At 38.7% G+C, this 23,766-nt stretch overlaps 3 protein-coding genes across 10 annotated transcripts in view; all 3 read left to right on the forward strand.

Annotated features, from left to right (window-relative positions):
* Positions 1-4,537, forward strand: part of SEC24A (SEC24 homolog A, COPII coat complex component) — a 63,170-nt gene extending 58,633 nt beyond the window's left edge. For all 4 annotated transcript variants that reach the window (XM_004316901.4, XM_019924438.3, XM_019924437.3 and 1 more), the window contains 2 exons: positions 1,067-1,170; positions 1,583-4,537. In XM_004316901.4, coding sequence (XP_004316949.1) covers positions 1,067-1,170; positions 1,583-1,697 — 219 coding nt within the window. In that variant the 3' untranslated portion in view covers positions 1,698-4,537. The remainder of the gene's footprint in view (positions 1-1,066; positions 1,171-1,582) is intronic.
* Positions 4,538-8,510: 3,973 nt separating this feature from the next.
* CAMLG (calcium modulating ligand) lies at positions 8,511-17,999 on the forward strand. Of its 2 annotated transcripts, XM_019924440.3 has the most exons (4): positions 8,534-9,295; positions 10,867-11,327; positions 14,030-14,095; positions 17,385-17,999. In XM_019924440.3, the coding sequence occupies exons 1-4, from the start codon at positions 8,989-8,991 to the stop codon at positions 17,574-17,576; spliced, it is 1,026 nt and encodes a 341-aa protein (XP_019779999.1). In that variant the 5' UTR covers positions 8,534-8,988; the 3' UTR covers positions 17,577-17,999. The 2 variants fall into 2 exon arrangements, with proteins under 2 accessions (XP_019780000.1, XP_019779999.1); XM_019924441.3 differs by lacking the exon at positions 14,030-14,095 and having other exon boundaries at positions 8,511-9,295.
* A 4,434-nt stretch (positions 18,000-22,433) lies between these two features.
* The window catches only part of DDX46 (DEAD-box helicase 46), a 62,359-nt gene continuing 61,026 nt past the window's right edge, over positions 22,434-23,766 (forward strand). For 3 of the 4 annotated variants that reach the window (XR_012330858.1, XM_019924442.2, XM_019924443.2), the window contains exon 1: positions 22,435-22,609. Coding sequence is in view for 3 of the 4 variants with exons in the window: in XM_019924442.2 (XP_019780001.1) it covers positions 22,593-22,609 (17 nt within the window). In the remaining variant the exon portion in view is untranslated. Of the gene's footprint in view, positions 22,610-23,766 lie in introns of all 4 variants that reach the window. The other variant, XM_019924444.2, reaches the window with a different exon arrangement.

The raw sequence follows: 23,766 nt of genomic DNA on the forward strand, positions 1-23,766 counted from the left end.
TTTAAAGGCATTCTTTACGTTATTTTGCATCTTTGACTGACTTATTCTTATGTGTGTGTACTATTTTAGGGAGAAAGTAAGGAATTTAGTTAATGGCCAAAAAAGTTTGCTGCTGTTGGCATTAGTGTTTTGTTTCTGTGTTTTTGTTTCTGTGTTTTTGCAGGTGATTTCATTGTTCTTTGGCAGGGTCCTTTTAACCGCTGCTTTGGAGTAAGAACTAAGCTAATTTCCACACAAGCAAATGACTTGTGACCAGTGTCAGTAGAATTTATATTGATTATTGGACAGTGTAATAGTGGACTCTCTGTCACTAGCTCTGTGACCTTTGTCAAGTCACTAACCTTGACCAGGTTTGTCAAACCTGGTCAAGCCTCGTTTGTAAGATAAGAATGCTATTGCTTATGGAGGAGTATTTGAAATAACACATGAGAAAGCATGTGTGAAACTATGTACTATTTGGATAGCTGTGAATTTTAAAGTTAGAATTAATTATAACATGGTCTTATTTCACATCATATTTTTCAGTTTCAACTCTCAGTTTGTCACCAGCTTTGGAATATGTTTTATGTCAGCATCTTTTCATATTTATGGGTTTAACTTCATTTATAAAAGTCATTAGGAGATTTATATATTTAAAAGACATGTATGTCAGGATTCTATCTAGGATAAGCAGTAGCTTAATGGCTGGTCTGGATGACTAGGCATTTTAAGTAATGAGGAGATAAGAAATGGATATATTTGTAATAACTGCCTGAATGGATCAGTTAATTCTAGATGTTATAATGTATAGTCTATGGCAACTTCAGTGGAACAGTGGCAGAATTGAGAATTGCAACAGAGACCAAATGACCTGCCAACCTAAAATATTTATTATCTGTCCCTTTAAGAAGTTTCCAACCCCTTACTAGAAAACTGTGGTATGCAGAATCTCAGGCTCCTCCCCAGACCTCCTAAATCAATGTCTGCAGTTCAGCAAGATCCCCAGGTGATTCTTACACAAGATAAAGTTTGAAAAACACTGTAGATGGTTAGAATAAGTTGGATGTTGCTGGTTTTTGTTTAATAGACAGACCTTCCAGAACTTGATACACCAGAATCTGCCAGAACAATAGCTTTCATCTCTTGGCTTAGAGAACAGAGACCATTTTACCCAATACTTTATGTAATAAGGTAAGTTGAATTTGTCATTTACTGATAGTGAAACAATTTGGCCTTGCAAGGACCTGTTTTGAGTCCTTGTGACTCAAATATGTGTGACCTTTTGCTTAAGCAAACTCTTGATTGATTGATTGATTGATTTGGCCACACTGAGCAGCTTACAGGATGTTAGTTCCCCGACCAGGGTTGGAACCCGGCCCCGGCAGTGAAAGTGCAAAGTCCTACCCACTGGACTGCCAGGGAATTCCCGCAAACTCTTTAGAAGAATATAGAAAAAGAAATTTTTTTTAATAAATATTACTAAGTTATGCTTTATATCCAGTTATTAGCAAAATGTGTGTCAAAAGCTTTGTGACAAATCCACTGTTTATGTTACTATTACATTTTGTCTAATGTATGTAAATATTTGTCTTTTATTCCTAAGGGATGAGAGTCCAATGAAAGCAAACTTCCTTCAAAACATGGTAGAAGACAGAACAGAATCTGCATTATCATATTATGAATTCCTCTTGCATATACAACAGCAAGTGAATAAATGAACAAATGAAGATACTTAGTAATTTCTAAGGAAAGTTACAATAATGCAGAACACCTGAAAATGTGTAATACTTTCCTTTCCTATTAGGTTTGTGGACTAATGTGATGATTATATGTTCTCACTGTGATCTCAACAAACTATAGCAAATAAAGGAACACAGCAAACATGCGACTCTGAAATACTGTATTTTTTAAATCAAAATATATCTATATACGATTGGATACCTTTTTTCCTTTGCTGCCAATTATGTTTGAGTTGTTATGGATTGAAATAAGACAGTATTGCAGAGGCAAAGTACATTTTGTAAAATAAAGACTTCTGTGTTCCAAATGTATATTTCTCGTTTTTTTCTGAATTTTTGGCTGCTACATTTAAAACCTCACAAGACTAAATGTTGCAGGGAAGTTACAAATCCATTGATAATGATCTTTTTAAAATCAAAAAATTTCTTAAGTAAATAATATGTTGGAAAACTAGAATCCATCCCTCACAGTTGTTTTTTTAAGGAAGAAAAAGGATCATTATGTTAACTAAGACTAGAGTAAACTAACTCTAGTCTAGCTTGAGAAGACTATGAAGTGATACAGTCAAGCTTTAAAATCTGTCAGTATTCTCTATACTTGAAGAAGAATGTCCCTGATTTGAGGTGAAAACTATATGTAGTTTTCTGATTTGACTGCAGAAGACTTGGTTGGATACACTGTCTTATTCTGCAGTGAAAAGAATCTGAGCTGTCTTCATAAATATGTTGGGACTTGCAATGATAATAAGGAGATGAGAAACTTAGTTATCTTGATCCTTTAAGTGGGTTTTATTTGGTACATTTTTGCTCTGTGATGTATAATAAAAGCATTATATTGGTGAAATGAGTATGAATGAAAGAAATTAAAGGTTTCTTAAATGCTGTCTCAAATGCATCAGTAACATTTTTCTAAGGAGTTTAATAATTAAATTGGAAGCTGCTCATAAGATTTATTCTTGGATATTAAAAATTAAAGCATGAATGCCACTGTTTGGTTTAGTGGATATTAAGATTACACAAATCTGATTTATGAAAATTACAAAAGAAACTTGATTCCTGAACATGCTTAAGAAACTGCTTTTTGATTTGGCCAGAGAAATATTATAGTCAAAACTATTCAGTGAATTTTGTTTACAAATAGGTAAATTATACATCTGTATGTTTAAAGTGCCGTGATAAAATATCTTTAAAAGAGTTTGGTCCAGTTTTCACAGATTCATCTTGTCTTATATGAACTTCTTAAAGTAAAAGTTGTTCATGAATAGTACTTGATGAAAAGATTTTTGTTTCTTTGTTTTAATGGGTTAGAAAAATGTGTTTACAATCTTGATCTCATATGATCACCAATGAAATAGTAACTTTCAGGTTTACATCAATATGAGCTGACTTTAACTGAATTGTTTTGGGGTAGGGAAGAAACAGGTCCCACTAGAGTATATACTACTGCTTGCCAGCAAGATCAAAATAATTGTGTTCTATAAAAATATTATCTCCCTTAAGCAGTGTTAAGGTTTATTTTCAGTATGCAAGTGGTACATTGAACTGGAAATTTTCTTGAAAGCTGCTTCATTTATTAGGAAGCAATTTTCAAATTGTAGCTAGTTAGAATACATTTATATTTTCCCCTCTTCTGAAGAAACTGAGTCATTATTATGCACTGATGTTTCTTAAAATAACTAAAATTCTGTTCATAATGTGAATTTTAAATGTTGATATTGTAGGTTCTTTTTTAATAGTAGTAAAGAATCTTCCAGAGGGAAAAGTTTGTGCTCCTAGGGACAATAATCTTCCTTGTGCCTCACTTTTATCCCTAAGTGGGTATGACTCTTGTTATTACAACATGCTTTGTTAGTGTATTACACAAATTTACTTTAAAAAATTATTTTAGATATTGCATAACATGTGCAATCCAGAATAATTTTATAATAGTCAGGTCATAAAAAACATAACTTTAGTAAGGATTCACAATATTTGTTCTCCCAGTAATGAGGGAATGAATGAAACTTTTGGAGATATTGATATGAAGCAATTATTTTTTGCAATATTGAATGTGTTGTTTAGTTTAGTTGTTTTTTTTTTTTAAATTAGGGCACTACCTGCTATCTCATCTTGTATTACTTTTTGATGTAAAGCAACTAATATTTACACTATGCCATATTTTTTTTATTGTAGTTGTAAATTATGAAAGACCCTTGAATTTTCTACAGATCTGCAGCTACTAAAATAACTGACAAGGGCAATCTTGGTATTTAAATCTGAGCATGGCAGTTCTACCATAAAAAGTACTCTATTTTTCTAATTTCTAGGATTTTTAAAATAACATTTCTGTAAGTCTGGCACATTAATATTCCCTCAAGCTGTAGCATTTATTTTAGTTTGCATATATTTTATTGTTTTAATTTAATGTAATATATTGAGTCTAATAGACTGTTTTACAATAATTAGAATAAAAGATTTTCTTCTAATCAAAGATGAATAACAGCTGTTATCTAGGGGACCACTAAATGTGATTTCAAGATTTCATTAACTATTACAAATATAATCCTTATATAGAAATTTTAATTTTGTAAAGTAGTGTATAATATTGTAACATTAAATTCTTGTTTTCAAATTCAAAAATGTATTGATCTTCAATGTGCTGTGTTAAATCTTGCTTCTCTGAAACGTTAGAGACAAGATGTCTTCCTTTTTACAGTTTGTAATTTTCACTGTTTTATTCCTGTAAAAAAAAAAAGTCATTTGTAACCCATGCAAATAACCGTTTGAACTGTGCTAACTTATCAATTTGGCTATTCAATAAAGTTAATTGAAAGAGCTAACATACTGTGATTAGTTATTTAAATTGGTATGAATAACTTGACAGTCACTGAGTAGTGCTATGTTTTGCACCCAAATTAAGTAAATGGAAAACTATTGCTGAAGGTTCTTTAAACCTGAGTCAGTGTCTGGGAAGTCACAATCCAAATTCTGGATGCTCACTCTTCAAGAACAGCTAGGTTTAAAATATTAGATTGGGGGCTTCCCTGGTGGCACAGTGGTTGAGAGTCCTCCTGCCAATGCAGGGGACACGGGTTCGTGCCCCGGTCCGGGAAGATCCCACATGCCGCAGAGTGGCTGGGCCCGTGAGCCATGGCCGCTGAGCCTGCGCGTCCGGAGCCTGTGCTCCGCAACGGGAGAGGCCACAACAGTGAGAGGCCCACATACCGCAAAAAAAAAATAATTAAAATAAAATTCTAGATTGAAAGCGTTTTCAATTTTTTAATTCTCAATATGTTTAAGATACTACTTCACTGTCTTGTGGACCCTTTTGTTACTGATAAGATGCCTACTGTAAGTCTAATTGTTTATTTGAAGATAATCTGTTAGCTTTTAAGATTTTTCTTTTATCCTTAATATTCTATACTTTTAATACTCTGAGTTTACTGTTTACCCTGCTTGCTTTTCAGAGCATGCTTTAATCTGGAGATCCTTGTCTATCTTCAATTCTGGAAAATTCTCAGTTACGTTTAAAATTTTTATTTATTTTTAAAACTTAGGTATAATTGACATATATTTTCTCTTAAAATATTTGCTTCTGTCATTCCCTCTATTCTTTTTTTACCTTCAGAATTCCTTTTTTTAAAAAAAAAATATTTATTTATTTTAAAATTTATTTTGGCTGCTCGGGTCTTAGTTGCGGCACACGGGCTCTTTGTTGCGGCATGCAGACTTCTTAGTTGTGGCATGCGTGAGGGATCTAGTTCCTTGACCAGGGATGGAACCCGGGCCCCGGGAGTGCATTGGGAGTGCAGAGTCTTACCCACTGGACCACCAGGGAAGTCTCCAGAATTCCTCTTGTGACTAATTCCTCTGTGACTACGCCCAGTTGGAGTTTAATCTCATCTATTGATTTTTATATTTGTATAACTAACCTTATTTTTGATTAATTTCTGCCTATTTTGTTCAATAATGTATTAAAATTGTTCTATAACATTCTTTCTGGAGTGAATTCCAATTTTTAATTTGGGTGGCAGAATTTAAATGTTGTATTTCTTCATGTTTGTTAGAATTTGGGTTTCTAGGCTTATTTGATTGGGAGGGTTGTTATTTTCATTTTAGCACATCTCTCTCAGTCCAAGCTTTCCCCCTCCCTGTCTATGGGTTTTCTAGTTGCTTTTTCCCAAAACTAGGGCTCATGGAGGTATTTTAGGGCTCCTGCCGTGATTTGGGGATATCACCATTCCAGTCACCAACAGTGGGAAGTCTAGTTGTTGCCCTCTCTTCTGTCTCTCTGTTTATTAAGCTGAAGTCCAATAGCAAATGATATTTTGAATATTTTTCAGGGAGGGCAGACCTCAAGCAGTGAGTTTGTCCTGTTCATCCCTTTATCTCACGTGGAGCACTTTCAGGTCCTCTTACACGCTACCATTGCCAGCTTCTGGATCTGCAGCCCAACAGGCACCTGACTTTAGCTCCACTGTGCTGTTTCTGATACTTTGATCTGCTGAGATGTTTCTCTTGTTTTTGAGGCCAGCTATCTTTTTTTTTCCCTTTATGTTTTTTAAAAAAATATTTATTTATTTGGCTGCATCGGGTCTTAGTTGCAGGTGCACGGGATCTTCGTTGCGGTGTGTGGGCTCAGTTGTTGTGGTGCGTGGGCTTAGTTGCTCTGTGGCTTGTGGGATCCTAGTTCCCTGACCAGGGATTGAACCTGCGTCCCCTGCATTGGAAGGCGGATTCTTAACCACTGGACCACGAGGGAAGTCCCTCTCTTTATGTTCTTAACTGTTACTGATTGTTATATGTAGTAGAGAGGTGTCCAAGCATGAACTTACTGTCTATATTTAACCCGAGAATTTGAATTCTACTTTTATTACTTATGACTCAATATGTTCATACATATTTGTCAGTTTGTAGCTACAATTTGTCAATAAAGTATTAATATTAGCCTACCTAAACAATGCTGGGATCAAATAAAAATTATACATAAAACTCATTGAAAATGCCAAGATTTGGCACAAAAGAAAAATTTCTGCAACTATTCAGGTAAATTTAATCTAGAGCTCTCAGTGCTAAGCATGGGGCAAAGTGGTCAATTTTTAAAAATGGAAAAAAAAATTTTTTTAATTTAAAAAATTTTTAAAAGAATATAAAAACGAGACCAAAAAAATAACACACACACAAGAAAAAGAGATGGAGGTGGGCTTGCCCTTGTAAAGTCTATAGTGAGGGAGACAGAAATTAAGACAAGAATCATTAAGTATGCACATCATTTAGTAAGGAATCATATACCACTGAGAAGCACAAGGAAATTTAATAACTATGGAAACCCCATAGGGAAATGGTTTCCCAGAAATAAGTAAGCATGTAATATGAAATCTTGACACTTTAAACTCTTACCTGACTCCATCAGCCATCATACATCAACACATCTATCAAAATATCCATTTGGTTTCTATATGCTATCTCAAGTGAAAAAAATCTTTTGTCTACCATGGAACTGTATTTGGTCTTGACTCATCAGGATTTTACCTCATCAAGTTGTGCACACTTATTACTAGTACTTAATTATTTCAACTGTAGAAGTTTTTAAGGCACAGTCTGGGCCTCAGTGATGTAGATCTGTACAGATATGCAGGGAAACCTTTTCTAATGCTTTAAAATTACTAGCTAGGGCATGTCCCTGAGATTTAGCTATCATCCAATCAAGGGGGAATGTTCAATGTTTATACCTGAGTTCCTTACGTTGTTGAACCCAAAAGATAAGTTGCTGTTTGTTTTTACACTTTTTTTCATAATCCTTTTCTGTCTGAGACAGGGTCAGATGACTAACAGTTAAAAACAGTATTTTATTACCTTCTATCTAAGCAGGGTTTTCACCCACTTGCTGACTTTGAGCAGGCTTCATTGCAGGGGACACACTAGGCTGCCTCACCCCCTGCAGCCTCAGGTACGAACTGGCCATGGCGTCCTCTCAGCAAGGGTTGACAAGGGATTTAATTCCTTCATTCATTTACTCATTCACTTAGTCATTACTGTGCACCAGGGCTGCATTATGACTTTTGTGGGCTGTGGATATTTTGCTTTTGTGGGCTCCTTCCTCTATAAAAGCATATTTAAAATTATATTTTATGACTGTGTTAGTATGAGAATGACTACAATCCAGGCTTGATTCATCATTATACAAAAATTATTACTACACTTTTCTTCTGATTTAAAAAAAATATTCAAATAAATGAACTTATTTAGAAAACAGACTCACAAAGAAAACAAACTCATGGTTACCAAAGGGCAAGGGAGGGATAAATTGGGAGTATGGGGTTAACAGATGCAGACTTCCATATATAAAATAGATAAACAGCAAGGGTTTACTGTATAGCACAGGGAACTATATTCAATATCTTGTAACAAACTATAATGGAAAAGAATAATGTAAAAAAGAACATAGACATGTACATATATATATGTCAATATGTATAACCAGATCACTTTGCTGTACACCTGAAACTAATACAATATTGTAAATCAACTATACTTCCATTAAAAAAATTCAAAACAAAACATTTTCTTGGGCCCCTATTGTGGGCCCTCACCATGGCCTAATGGATAAGGCAACCCTGTTAAGCGCTCACACTGTTCTAGGAGTTGCAGCCGTGAACAAAACACATTACTTGTCTTCATGGAGCTTACATTTTAGTAAGAAGCAGATAATAAACACAAGTACATTCAGCTTTCGAGTCGGTTATAACTGTTGAGAAAAGGCACATAAGGAGAATAAGGAGTGTTGAGAAGAGGTGGAAATTTAAATAGAACGGAAAGGGAAGGCTTCACTGGGAAAGTCTTGAACAAAGACACGAGGAAAGCCTGGAACGAACCAGGTGTGTATTTGGTAGTAGCACTACTGAAGATGAGGAATCAGCACCAATAACAAATCCCAACCGCAAGGGTCCCTAAAGCGTCGCTCTCGGAGTTACGCATTCCCGAAGCCTATAAGCGAGGCCGAAGAAAATCACTGGAAACCAGTGCCTGCCGCTGCAATCTCCATTTTACTTCCTGGCACCAGGCAGGAAGAGTTTATTCCTCGCTCCCATACGTTTTCCGTGCGTCAGGCTAGGTGCCGGTTTTCTTCACTTCCGAGGGAACGCCACAGGGGACCGCTGGCAGGGGGAGAGGAGCAACGAGGGCCAGCCCAGGCGGGAGGAACTGAAGCTTCCAGCGATGCCCTCACTCAAGATGGCGGCGCAAGGCTCGCGCTTGGTCCCGTAAGGCGACGCGCGTGCTTAGGCTGCATATGCGGCCAAGCGCTAGGGCAGGGGGCGGGTCTACAGAGGTAGAGGGACGCTTGCTCTGCGGCCCGGCCAGGAGTCTTCGTCGCCGCGGCTCCCGCTGCTGTCACCGTCACCACTCCCGGATTGTGGAGGGGAAGATGGAGCCGGTCACCATCGCTACCGACAGCGGGGACCGGCCGGGGGCCCCGGCGGGCTCAGGCCTGTCGGCTTCCCAGCGTCGGGCCGAGCTGCGGCGGAGAAAGCTGCTCATGAACTCGGAACAGCGCATCAACCGAATCATGGGCTTTCACAGGCCGGGGAGCGGCGCCGGTGAGAACCTCCGTTTCCCCACAGTCTCCTGCCCATCCCTTTTGAGTCTTCGGGATCATTCTTCCTTTCCCTTCTCCACCCTGCCGACCTTTTTGACCAAACCCTGCTTTCTGATCTCCCCCTCTGGCCCCGTCCCTTTGATGATATCCCCAGTTCGCACTTCGTAACCCCACGACGTTTCTAGTCTCTTTCCTCAGTTTTCCGGGGGCTCCGCCCTTAGGTTGTCTCCACCTCCGCCGCGGGCTGTGAAACTCTCGCTCCTGAGACCCTCTGCCCTGGTGCCCTTTGCCCAGTTACCCTGAGACGGCCCCCTTCCTCCTTCCCCACTCCCTCGCCTCTCTTGAAGTGCACACATTTTATCCCTAGACTGCTCTGTCTATTGTGCCCGTCGGGAAGATTGCCTGCCTTTATTTCCTTTCCAAATGCTTTCCCTTCCAGTGCATTCCCTGGCTTGTACCTTCGTTGGCCTTTTGCTGTAACTCTGTCGGCCTGCATGAGCTTGTCTTTACTGAACTGCCGCCTGGTTCTTCCTTGGATCAGAGATTCTTACGGTTAAATCCTAGTGTCTGTGTTCGGTGCTCTCCACACTGTCATCTACAGGTCTTCTTAAACAGGTGAAAAAAATTGGAGGGACCGTTCTTTAGAAACCCAACAAGTGGGACGTGCCCATCTGAGGCCTTATCTCCTAGTGTGCTGAGATTGATGTGAGTGATGTCAGGAACTGCATTTAACACTGAAAAGAGCTCCTCATTTCTCCCCCAATGACATGTACAATGAGTTTCTTAAAATTTTTTTTCATGTGAATATTTACTGAACACTCAGTATGAGCTAGTGTTCTCTAAATTTGCATTGAGCGTTGCCTTTAATATTTGGCCTTTAGTCACTGATTGCATGTTCCTTAGATCCTTGTGACTTCTGCTCTGTGGGGCTTTAGATATATAGCTCTGAACTTTTAGACAGTTTACAGGTTTGCGACTGAAAACTGCCAAGAGAGGTAAGAGCCCTATTTCAAATTCTAGAACAATCGTTAGAAGACGCATTTTCCCCTTTAATGATTAATAGTAGAATATTTATTCTTTCCTAAAGCTTCTACTTTGTTATTTTGCTTTGAAATTTTTATTTTATCTGTCATTAAAGGTTTTTTTTCCCCTTTGTTTTGTTTTAAACCGGAACAGCATCTTAAAACTGCTTAAATACCTGCTAATGGCTGCCAGATTACAGTAGGATTACGTAAACTGTAGCTGTAGTATATGCCACACCCTGTGCTGACAGGACTCTGGATTCAGAAATGTAATATTAAAAATACAGATTTAAAAAAATCTCCATCCCTGTCTTTCCCAATTTGTATAATAGCGTTATCTTCTACCTCCAAAGTTTGGGGTCTGTCCTCTGAAGGAATACTCTTTTTGACATTTTGAGTGTGTAGAGGAAGGAACTAGTTTGTCTTATGAAGAACCAGTATTAAATTCAGAGGCTGTGAAGTTCTAGCTCTAGTGGCATATTTTTAAATAGTAATAAGAAAGATGTTTGCCAGTATGTAATACTTAAGTCTTCTAAATTTCTTTTCTCAGAAGAAGAAAGTCAAACAAAATCAAAGCAGCAGGACAGTGATAAACTGAACTCCCTCACCATTCCTTCAGTTTCAAAGCGAGTAGTGCTGGGTGATTCGGTCAGTACAGGAACAACTGACCAGCAGAGTGGTGTGGCCGAGGTAAAGGGGACTCAGCTGGGAGACAAATTGGACTCTTTCATTAAACCTCCTGAGTGCAGTATGGATGTAAGCCTTGAGCTCCGGCAGCGCAACAGAGAAGACCTGACAGCAGACACTGTCCAGAGGGGTTCTCGCCATGGCCTAGAACAGTACCTCTCCAGATTTGAAGAAGCAATGAAGCTAAGGAAACAGTTGATTAGTGAAAAACCCAACCAAGAGGATGGAAATACAACTGAAGAATTTGACTCTTTTCGAATATTTAGATTGGTGGGATGTGCTCTTCTTGCCTTTGGAGTCAGAGCTTTTGTTTGCAAATATTTGGTAAGAAACAGTGGAAAATGCAAATTGATTATAATAATGAGTGCTTTTGTAAGATTCATTGCCAACAGTAACTTAATATTTACTAGATTCATGTGGATGTTTGGAGATGTGTTATAAACTGCTATTCGCCTTAGGTATAGAATGAGGTGTTCTGGTTAAATACAGAGCTTGATAATAATTGCTAAAATCTTTCTACATGCTAAGTAACATTCTAAGTGCTTTACATATATTAATTCATTTAACCTCATTCTTGAACCAGGTATCATTTTTTTTAAACATCTTTATTGGAATATAATTGCTTTATAATGGTGTGTTAGTTTCTGCTTTATAACAAAGTGAGTCAGCTATACATATACATATATCCCCATATCCCCTCCCTCTTGCATCTCCCTCCCGCCCTCCCTATCCCACCCCTCTAGGTGGTCACCAAGCACTGAGCTGATCTCCCTGTGCTATGCGGCTGCTTCCCACTAGCTATCTGTTTTACATTTGGTAGTGTATATATGTCCATGCCAGTCTCTCACTTCGTCCCAGCTTACCCTTCCCCCTCCCCATGTCCTCAAGTCCATTCTCTATGTCTGCATCTTTATTCCTGTACTGCCCCTAGTGAACCAGGTATCATTTGAATCTGTTTTATAGATGAAGGAATGAAGACTCAGAGAGGTGCAATCATTTGTCCAGGGTCACACTACTAAGTGACAGCTGGGATTAAACCCAAGCACTTTGATTCCAAAACCAAAGAGTAAATTACCTACATATATAGAGATATTAATTACCACTTTTCAAATTTGAAATATTAAAATGCAGTTCCTATGGTCCTGGATGTGATGTAATTTTTTTATGGTTCAGAAGGCATTCTGCATTTTATAGTGTAGTATTATCATAGGAGCAGTCCATTTTTTGTTGTACCTTCATATGCCATGGCTGTTCAGTGAAAGTTGGGATTTATTGGTCCTTTGTTTCATAGTATGTGGAGGAAAGAAGAAAAGCGTAACAGTGTCTTGCTCTTTGAGGTGTTTCCATTCAGTAGACATTTTAAGAATACCTACCAAATACCAGCCACATTAAGTAAATTTTCAGATAATTAAGGTTTATGTTATTAAGAAAAAAAGTTTTTATTATTATTATTTTTAAAATTTATTTATTTTATTTATTTATTTTTGGCTGTGTTGGGTCTTGGTTGCTGCACGCGGGCTTTCTCTAGTTAGGGCGATCGGGGGCTACTCTTTGTTGCGGTGCACGGGCTTCTCATTGCGGTGGCTTCTCTTGCTGTGGAACACAGGCTCCAGGCACGTGGACTTCTCTAGTTGTGGCTCGCGGGCTCTAGAGTGCAGGCTCAGTAGTTGTGGCTCATAGGCTTAGTTGCTCTGCGGCATGTGGGATCTTCCTGGACCAGGGCTCGAACCCGCGTCCCCTGCATTGGCAGGTGGATTCTTAACCACTGTGCCACCAGGGAAGCCCAGAAAAAAAGTTTTTAAAAGTCTGTTTTTTTAATGGAAATTCCCATCTTTTAAAAAAAAAATTAATTTATTTTTGCCTGCATTGGGTCTTTGTTGCTGCACGTAGCCTTTCTCTAGTTGCGGCAAGTGGGGGCTATTCTTTTTTGTGGTGTGCATGCTTCTCGTTGCGGTGGCTTCTCTTGTTACAGAGCGTGGGCTCTAGGCACATGGACTTCAATAGTTGTGGCACGTGGGCTCAGTACTTGTGGCTTGCAGGCTCAGTAGTTGTGGCACACAGGCTTAGTTGCTCCACGGCATGTGGGATCTTCCCGGACCGAGGCTCGAACCTGTGTCCCCTGCGTTGGCAGGCAGATTCTTAACCACTGTGCCACCGAGGAAGTCCCTAAAAGTCTATTTTTATGCCAGTTTTTTCTTAAAGAGAATCTGTTGAACAGATTTGATTTTTTTTTTCCTGATGATAAATTGGCATCATAGCTTTCAGCGTTTAGTGAGATGTATAGCTACTTTTTTTGTCTTATCTAAAGGGCTCTGTACTTCCATGCTTTTAAAATTATGTCCTATTTTTGTACCTCATTTCGTGTGAGGTTTTTTGGCTTTCTGGGTGTTTTTTTTGCTGTCAGATTTTCAGCTATTAATCACTGCTCTCACTATTCTTCCATCTAGTAATATTTGCTCCTTCACTCCCTATTTTAACTTTAGAAATAAATGTAAATTAGGTATTATTTTGATCTTTTCTGTTTTATTGTGTGAGAAGTGAGATAACCAAGCCATTTTATCTATAATAAAAACACCTCGTCATTTGAGGGCCAGAGATGAATTCATTCCTTGCCCTGAAGTGTGAGTGAGGTATGTATGGCATCTCTTTTGAGTATTGAGCCTTTTAGGTATGCTTTCAAACTGTCAGTTAATTACTTCTAGATGAGAGAGATGTTACTGCATGATGATTATACATCAATCACCGCTGAGAAGTTACCTTTTAAATTATTTAAAAGATAAGTTTTTAAGAGAGAGGGAATTTTGGAGGATGTTGATAGAATGTGACTTGAGAAACATGTTTTATGTTAAGGAAATCAAATCTCTTTATTTTTGTCACTCTTTTGCAGAAACAATCCTTTCAGCCACTAAAATTAAATATTTTATTACAGTTTTTTTGCTTGGAATTTTATAACTGCTGTTAGTTTGATTTATTGTGATTTGAATGATTATGTTGGAAATATGTAACTTTATCTTCTGTCTTCACAGTCCATATTTGCTCCATTTCTTACTTTACAACTTGCATACATGGGACTATACAAATATTTTCCTAAGGTAAATTAAAATTTTTTCTGAATTATGGTGATATATTTAGATTGATTAACAACTAGATGATTTTAAGAACTTAAAATTATTTATACTTATGGTCTGAATCAGTGCTATTCAAAGAGTGATTGGCTCACAAGTGCAGATCTTCAAACTATTTGTTTCTGTTTGTAATAAGTTCAGTTCAGAAAGTGAGTAATTAGAAACTTGTATAGCAATATGACATTGCCATAACATTTTTATCATATTTTACAAAAATGTTGGTCCACCATGGAATAGGGGAAAACCCTCATGACAGAGTTTGAATAGTACTTGTCTAAGAAAGTGTTCAACTTAGTTACTTAGTAAGTTTAGTAATACATTTTGTTTTTAACAAAGGAAGTTATTTTTAAAATGGGTTCAGTTATCTTACTGTGCTCCTTACTGAACACTTAATGACAGCGCGCTTTATCTTTAATGCCAAGCGTCTGATATTTGTAAGAAATATTTGGCCACACTTACAGAGCAGAATCATGGGGAGTATCAGTGTTTATCTGGTCAGCTTGACTCCAATTATGCTATACAGTTTTATGGAACTTGCCTTGCCATTAGAGAAGATAACCTTACTTGTGTAATTGAGTTTTTGTGTGAGATTTTTGCTTAAAAATGGCTACTTTACTGTTTGCTTAGTCATTTGTAATGCACTGATAGACCTCATGTGTGTGTTTAATGGGTTTGAAACATATTTTTGAGGGGTCAAATAGTCAAATCCACAAAGTAAAAGAGTAAAGAAAGGTATGTAATTTTATTTATTTATTATTTTATTTTTAAAATAAATTTATCTATTTATTTATTTTAGTTCTGGCTGCTTTGGGTCTTTACTGTGTGCGGGCTTTCTTTAGTTGTGGCGGGTGGGGGCTACTCTTCATTGCAGTTCACGGGCCTCTCACTGCGATGGCTTCTCTTGTTGCGGAGCACCAGCTCTAGGTGCGCGGGCGTCAGTAGTTGTGGCGTGCAGGCTCAGTAACTGGCTCGTGGGCTCTAGAGCGCAGGCTCAGTAGTTGTGGCGCACGGGCTTAGTTGCCCCGCGGCATGTGGGATCTTCCTGGACCAGGGCTCTAACCCGTGTCCCCTGCACTGGCAGGCGGATTCTTAACCACTGTGCCACCAGGGAAGCCCTGTAATTTTATTTTTTAATTAAAACTTTTTTTATGATATAGATGTATATTCATTGATCCCCTCCAAAAATGTAATTTTAATTAAAGCATTTGTTTAGAAATTTACCCTTGAAACACTGATTTTAGTTTTGCAATAGCAAAAGTTTGGAAACAACCTAAATGTCTACTGAAAAGTGACTAGTTAAAAAAAATTATGGCCTATCCATTCAGAATGATAAAGGTCTCCATGTACTGATAATGTTAAGCTCGCCAAGAAATATTAAGATATAAAAATACAGAATAACATCTATAGTATACTCCTTTTTTTTGTAAAAAGGAGGAAAATCGTATGTATTTCATTTTGCTTGTATATGTGTAAAGAAACTCTGGAAGAATATTACATGAAATTTTTAACGGTGGTTATTTGTGATAGAGTGTGTGTTGGTTACTAGGTAAATGGGGAGAGAAAAGGAAGGGAGATTACTGTATAATTTTCTTTCAACAAAATATTTTGTTGTTAACAGGTTTCAACAGAAAAGTTGAAAGAATTGTGCAGTGAACACCCGTTTATGCTTACCACCTAGATTCTGTAGTGAACATTTCATTGTATTTATCATATATTCACCCAATTTTCTATCCATTTTCAATACATCTTTTTTTAATACATCTTTTTTCTTGATGCATTTCAAAGTATGTTGTAGATGAAGACATCAGTATATTTTACCCCTACACATTTCAGTTTTTATATATATATATATATATATATATATATATATATATATATATATACACACACACACAATTCAGTGTTTCTTTATGGTTATTTTTCGTTATTTTGAGGTAAAATTTTCATACGGTGAAATGCTCAAGTCTTTATTATACCATTTAATGAGTTTTGACAACCCGTGAAACCCAAATCCTTTAAGATTTAGAACATTACTGTCAGGAAGTTCCATCATGTCCTTTTCCAGGCAGTCCCAACCCCTGCACCATGAAGGTCTGATTTTCTTTTTCCCACTGTAGATTAGTTTTGGTTGTTTTAGTACTTATTTTAAATGGGATCATTCCTGTTTGTACTTCTTTGTGCAAGGCTTCTTTCATTCAGCATCATATTTTTGATATTCATCCATATTGTTGAGTGCATAAGTAGTTCATTCTCTTTCTCTCTCTCTCTTTTTTTTTTTTTTTCCTGAGTAATGCTCCAGTTGAGTGAGTGTATCCATTAATTTGTCTAATTACCTATTGCTGGACGTCTTGGTTGTTTCCAATTTTTGGTTAATATGTCTAAAGCAACAAAGAACTTTCCTGAGTGGGTTTTTTTGTGGACATAGGCTTTGATTTCTCTTGGGTAACTATAGCTTTTTATATTTAAAATGTTTTGAACCATGTGATTGGATTTGGTGATACCAAATCAATAAATTAAATGAAAATTCAGCCTTGAATCTCTTAAAGAATGAGACTAGAAAATTATATTAGGAAATAAATGTTCAGTGATATTCTGCTGCATATGTAAACAAATGTGAATTCGTTTGGATGGCAATTAGGGCTGACTCTACAGAATGTTCCTTTGATTCTGTTACAAATTATTCACTGTCCTCCAGTACACCTATTACTCTTCTGACTTTTGTTGTCATGAGACTTAACCTTATAATAAGATTTATCTTCTCACTTTTGCTTATCTTAATCTTGCTCATTCTTAAAGGCCTGTTTTTAATTCCACTTCCTTCTGAAATCCTTCCCTGTGCTTTACTTATACGTAAAAACCCTGGAGTAATTTCTGTCTCCTTTGAGCCACTATAGCACACGTCATCCATGTCATTCATTTAGCAATTATTTATGTCCTGTCTGGTAATGCTTTTCCTGTTTTTGTCTTGAGCTTTTGTATGTATCTTAAATTATTATTTATATCTTGCCTCCAAGGTAAGACTTTTTTAAAAAACTTTTGATAGCAAGAATGGTGTCTTTTCCCTATTGCCTAGCAGTTTGCTGCTTTACATATTATATGCTCAGTAAATGTTTCTTCATATATTATTGATTGATATTTTGAAACTTCATTAACAGTTTTGAAATCAGTTAGGCAAAAATAGCAGCACTGATGTTTTTATAGAGCTTAAGTAGTCTTCTGAAAGCTGTAAGATTTATTGAAGTCTTTCTCTATGCAGGGTGAAAAGAAGATAAAGACAACAGTGCTAACAGCTGCGCTTCTGTTATCCGGAATTCCTGCTGAAGTGATAAATCGATCAATGGATACTTATAGCAAAATGGGCGAAGTTTTCACAGATCTCTGTGTCTACTTTTTCACTTTTATCTTTTGTCATGAACTGCTTGATTATTTGGGCTCTGAAGTACCATGAAGCCTGCAGAACTCAGAAAGAGAAGCTTACAAAAAAAATTTCTCTTCTATATTGCAGTGACTCTAAAGGAAACATATTGGTTTACACCTTTATGAAATTCTTTTACTTTTTGAGGTTTTAAAACCACTTGATTAGGAATGGAATGGCAGGTTCCCTGACTGGAAAGGGTTGAGTTTGTATTAATACTGATGTGAAGATTAGAGTACCAATGTCAGTAATCGATTTTTCTTGTTTAATTAGAATTCCTAGTCTACACCTTTCCCTAACTTCTCAGATTTGTAATTCCTCTTTGAGAGCTGAGCTAGTGCTTTAAGGAGAGCAGATGAATGTCGTCTCAGCCAGTCCCAAGGACTGAATCTTGTATTTGTATTGTTCTGTCCTGAGAAATGGAGCCATCTTAAAAATAAAATGAAAGAAATTGAATTGTCTAGTGTTAAGTTTGCACATTTTAATTTATAATGGCTGAATAAGGTAGCCAATTTTATCTTTTCTCGTTGAGTCAGTATCTTAATTTTTTTTTTTTTTGCGGTATGCAGGCCTCTCACCCCATGGCCTCTCCCGTCACGGAGCACAGGCTCCAGACGTGCAGGTCCAGAGGCCATGGCTCACGGGCCCAGCCGCTCCGCGGCATGTGGGATCCTTCCGGACCAGGGCACGAACCCGTGTCCCCTGCATCGGCAGGTGGACTCTCAACCACTGCGCCACCAGGGAAGCCCCAGTATCTTAATTTTTATTCCAGCATAAATATTTAATGGAGGAAATGATTAAGATTCATACATGTGAAATTAAAAGGTATTTATGAAATCTTTATTAATTTTAATTTATGAAAAATTTTATTACCAAACTCAGAATTGGAAATTTTTACTTTTGAGTTTTAGATTTTCAGAAGTATGTTTTTTAAGCAATAGGCATAGAATGATTAGATATAAAAATCGAATTTGAAGAATTGACTGAAGTATTCAACCCAATAGCATAAATACTCTTAACTAATGTAGTAACACTGTCATATTTGGAAGGTTTGACTTAAAAGAGTATAAAGCATAAGTTTTTTATCACTTGGTATTATATTTCACTAGTTTTTTTGTATCGTCTGTTTGATTAATTCTTGTGATATAGACTTTTTTTTTTATTACTCACAAAGTTTTTTTATTTTGAACCACAGTGATGGAGAGTAAGTATAACAGTTTGTCTATTCGTTTGACTTAGGGTAAGATTACAAGCACACATTTTTCCTAATTCCATACAAATCTAATATGCAGAGGATTGGATAGTATTCTTGAATTTGTCACACTCTCCCCAATCCCTGGGAAGACAGTAGGGGTTTTCAATTGCACATTTTATTTCTTCCATTTTGTCACTTTACACATGCAAGTTTTAGTAATTGTAGGTCATTATCAAATTTATTTCAAAGAGAAGACATGAGTATTTGCTTAAGCATGTTGAATAATGTCAAATGGAAATGCAGGTTTATTAGTGTTTGGAATAATTAAGAGGAATTTTTTTTACTTAGAAATTTCAGGGATTTGAAATGTTTATGAGTTAAAACTAGATTGACAGGGCTTCCCTGGTGGCGCAGTGGTTGAGAGTCCGCCTGCCGATGCAGGGGACATGGGTTTGTGCCCCGGTCCGGGAAGATCCCACATGCCGCAGAGCGGCTGGGCCCGTGAGCTATGGCCGCTGAGCCTGCGCGTCTGGAGCCTGTGCTCCACAAAGGGAGAGGCCACAACAGTGAGAGGCCCGCGTACCGCTAAAAAATAAAAAAAAAGACAAACTAGATTGACAAGGATGGTTGTTGAGGATCTCCCTGGTGGTCCAGTGGTTAAGACTCTGTGCTTCCACTGCAGGGGGCGTGGGTTCCGTCCCTGGTCTGGGAGGTTCCTCATGTTGTGAAGTGCAGCCAAAAAAGAAAACAACAACAAAGGATGGTCGTTGAGAGGTGACATCTTTGGCTATAGATTTTTAGTCTTATTAGCTGTATAAACGGATGTGTGTACACACAGTTGGTGTAAAAACAGCAAGAGGGTTATGAGATTCAGAGGTAGGTTAGTTAGAATCAAAATCTGCTTTGGAAGCCAGGGCAGTTTGCTAAATAAGTGATGTATTGGAGACATAGTAGACTATAATTACTTCTTTCACCTCTGCTAATAGATAAAAGTAGTTTCTTCAAGGACATAGAAATGCTGTGAACTTACTGTAAATATGCTGTGGGCACAAAAAGCCAGTTAGAATTGTCACGTGAATATGTTCTCTTAAAAGGGAGTTAGAGGTACTTCCCTGGTGGTCCAGTGTTTAAGATTCTGCACTCTCAGTGTGGGGGGCTGGGGTTCGATCCCTGGTCAGGGAACTAGATCCTGCATGCATGCTGCAACTGAAGATCCTGCATGCTGCAACTAAAGACCTGGGGCAGCCACTAAATAAATGAATATTAAAAAAGAAAATAAAACTATTTTTTAAAAAAAGGGAATTAGAAATGAAGTATCTTGGAAAGAGCTCTGGCCTGGGTATCAGATGCCTGGGTTCTGGTTCCAGTTTAGATTCCAAGAAGATTAGTGATCTGGGATTAAATTTGTTTCCCATGTCTCAGTATTCTCCCTTAAAACCAAGAAATTTGAGTAAGTGATTTAAAAAATCTGTTCCAGCTATATCAATTTTTGCATGGCGTCATCCAGTTCCTTGGCTTCAAATACCGTATACAGAAAGTCCCTGAGTTAGGGTGGTTTGACTTACAAGTTTTTGACTTTATGTTGGTGTCAAAGTGACACATTCGTTAGAAACCGCGCTTTGAATTTCGAATTTTGATCTCTTCCTGGGCTAGCCATCTGCAGTATGATACTCTATAGTGACGCTGGGCAGTGGCAGAGAGCTGCAGATCCCAGTCCATGATGATCCACTTAAAACTGTTCTGCTTTTCACTTTCAGTATAATATTCAATAAATTACATGAGATATTCAACATTTTATTATAAAATAGGCTTTGTGTTAGACGATTCTGCCCAACTGCAGGCTAATGTGTGTGTTCTGACACGTTTAAGGTAGGCTAGGCTAAGTTATTTTTTATTTTATTTTTTATTTTTTTTAGGCTAAGTTATGATGGGTAGGTTAGGCATATTAAAATGCATTTTCCGCTTGCAGTATTTTAAACTTAAGATGGGTTTATCAGGATGTAATCCCATCCTAAGTTGAGGAAGATCTGTATTATACATTCTATAAAGTGCTTATGACCCTTATCTCTCCAATCTCTATTTCTCCTTTGAACTCCAGACTCATATATTTCCTTTCAGCCATTATCTCCTTCTGGATATCTGGTAGGCAGAAACACTGATTTTCTCTCCTTTTCCCACCAAATCTGCTGCACCCAGGCCTTTTTCATCTCCACAAATTCACCACAATCCAGAGTAGCTCGGATCAAAACCTGGGAGTCATCTTTATTCCTCCCTTACCCTTGCAGTTCACATCCATTTTATCAATTAGTGTTTGGAAAGCTGCCTGTGGAATACATCCAGAATCTGACCACTTGTCAGTGTCTCCACACTCCTTACCTTCAGCCCTCATACAAGCAATTTACAATGGCTCTCATACCTGACCCTCATTGGTGTCCATTCTGTCATATATTGGCTCAGGCCTTCCTTACGCGGCATGGTCTGCCCTGCAGCCACAGGTGGGCAATAAATCACAGAGGAAGAGCAGAAGCCAGTCTTAGAGTCTTAAACTCGTTGGTTTCATTTTTTAAAAATTCAAATTTATCGAGGTAAGATTTACATACAATAAAACACACCAATTTAAAGCATACAGTTCAGGGAACTCACTGGCCGTCCAGTGGTTAGGACTCCACGCTTCCGCTGCAGGGCCCCCGGGTTGGGGAACTAAGATCCCGCAGGCTGTGGGGCACGGCCAAAAAAAATAACAATAAAATAAAAATAAAGCGTACAGTTCAATGAATCTTGACAAACATCCATGCAATGACTGCCACAGTCAAAATATGGAACTTTTCTATCATCTGTATGTGTAAGAACATAAAATAGTACAGAAGCACGTAAAGTAAGTGAGAGCCTGTCCCCAACGCCTTTACAGCTTTCTGCTAAAACAACATTGCAGCGTAAGTTCCACTAGGCGAGTCGTTCTTCGCCTTGACCGGACTGTACTTCAGAATCACCTGGGAAGCTTTAAAATTCCCAGTGCACTGGAAGCACTCCAGACCAATCAGATTAGAGTATCAGAATGGAACACACGCATCCGTATATGTATTTTTAAGCTCCCAAGCGCAGGCAGTGTTGAGAACCATAATCTTGTGTAACGTATTTTTAGCTCTTCGTCCTCTTCACCAAGTTAACTCCTATTCAGTCTTCAAATCATACCTCAAAGGTCACTTCCTTAGGGAACTCTTTTTCTGAACCCCTTTCCTATGGTAGAATCTCTTTTCTGTTATATTACATCTGCTTGTGTTTCTGTTAATGCCTATGTCTGCCACGCGATTGAAAGCTCGTTGGAAGGTAGAACATGCCTGACACGTAACAATATGTTTAAATGAATGCACGTAGAAATGATGAGAGTGAATGGAGATGTTTGTAGCATCGCTTAGATGTCAGTACACTTCCTGGGGCAGCTCGGGGTTGCTTATGGCGTTTCAGTGCCCCCTGTAGGAAAGACCCTCCCAGGGCTTGCATGGCGGCCGAGGCACCACCCTCTACCGCACCAAGGCGCGGGGGCTTCCGCGGCTGTGCAGGGAAAACCCGGCCGAGGCAACCTCTTTAGGCGCAGCCGGCACTGTGCGGCCTCCAGACGAGAGGGGCCGCTGTGGAACGATAGCCGCTTCCGGCCCGCTTTTTCCTTCCTCCTGCCGCTGGCGCCAGCACGTCCTGTTTTCGTTGGCCGCGTTCGGATGGTGGCTACCGCTGTGGCTGCTGCAGCTTGTTAGTGCTGTTCCTCGCCCGGCGTGCTGAGGGTTGTGCGGCCTCCTACTTTGCCCGGTTCTCCTGCGCGTGATCCCGAAGGGCGCCGCTTTCCCGCGGCCTGCGGCATGGGCCGGGAGTCACGGTGAGGCGGCGCGCTGGGCGGGCGAGCGGGCGAGTCCCTTCCTCAGGCGGGATCGAGGTGGCCGCGGGGCCGGGCCTGGCCCGGTGCGACCCCACGTGCGGCCAGCGCTGCCCGCGGCTACTAGAGGGGCTGGGGGACCTCGGCTGAGGCAGTGGGTGTGCTTGGGTCGGCGGCGGGCACAGGGTTCCCTTACACGGCCATCGGCCGGTTCGAGCCCTTGGAGCGGGAACACACCTCCGGGACGTCAACTACATCCCGCCATTTCCGCGGAGCTTACCCGTATCGCCTTAGTCAATAGCGACCTTAGTTGAATTTCTCACCACTTCGCGTTTGCAACATTTCTTTGGCCCCTGTCGCTCTCTACTTTAGTTTTTTGTGCGCGTGTGGTATTTTCTTAATTGAAAGGAGCGTGTGGCCAAACATTTTTACATCGCCTTCAATACTACGTGACTAGGTTTGTTTTGGACTACAGTAAATGCTTGTTGCATGGGCGTTTATTTCGCAGATAGATTTAAAATGTCTTTGTTATGTGTTTTTTATCCTTTTTAAACTGAGAACTGGGAGGTTTTATTAGAACTCTGATATCTCTTCAACATTTCAGATTGTTACCTGGTTTGGGACCTTGAGATTTTTATCTTAAATGTGCGTATTTGCTTAATGTTTAGCTGTGACTGAAAGATCATTTATATCTAGGATATAAATAATAAGTAAGTAAGGTAATAGTAGTTTACTGAGGTATAATTAATATTCAGGGAAATGGTCAACGCTTAAGGGTAGAGCTGGTGAAATTTAGCTCATATATGAACCGTGTAACCATCACCTGGATAAAGAGTATTTCCATAACTACAGAAAATTCGTGTAAAGGTCTTTTAAATGTCTGTGAAAGCATTGCTGTTCATCTGGCCACCCAGACCGGAAACCTGGAAGTGATATTTATTTGACTGATTCTTCTCTCTTGCTGCCTACATCTAATTAGATACTGCACCCAGTCACCATTCCTGCTCTCCCTGACTTAATTCAGGCTCTAATCATGTATTACTCAGACTGCTACACCTGCCTCAAGTTACCTTCCTCTGATCTTGCGCTCCCAGTTGATTCCACACTGCAGCCAGAGTGACACTTCTGAAATTAACATAAGATTATGTCATTTCCTTGCT

Source organism: Tursiops truncatus, chromosome 3 (genome assembly GCF_011762595.2).
Source record: "Tursiops truncatus isolate mTurTru1 chromosome 3, mTurTru1.mat.Y, whole genome shotgun sequence".
NCBI lineage: Eukaryota > Metazoa > Chordata > Mammalia > Artiodactyla > Delphinidae > Tursiops > Tursiops truncatus.

What these genes read in the sequence shown, in the direction of transcription:
- CAMLG (XM_019924440.3), top strand. Translation starts at nt 8,989, where the DNA reads ATGCGGCCAAGCGCTAGGGCAGGGGGCGGGTCTACAGAGGTAGAGGGA. An exon ending in CAGGCCGGGGAGCGGCGCCG is followed by an intron (nt 9,296 to 10,866) that starts GTGAGAACCTCC and finishes TTCTTTTCTCAG; the next exon opens with AAGAAGAAAGTCAAACAAAA. An exon ending in CTTTTGTTTGCAAATATTTG is followed by an intron (nt 11,328 to 14,029) that starts GTAAGAAACAGT and finishes CTGTCTTCACAG; the next exon opens with TCCATATTTGCTCCATTTCT.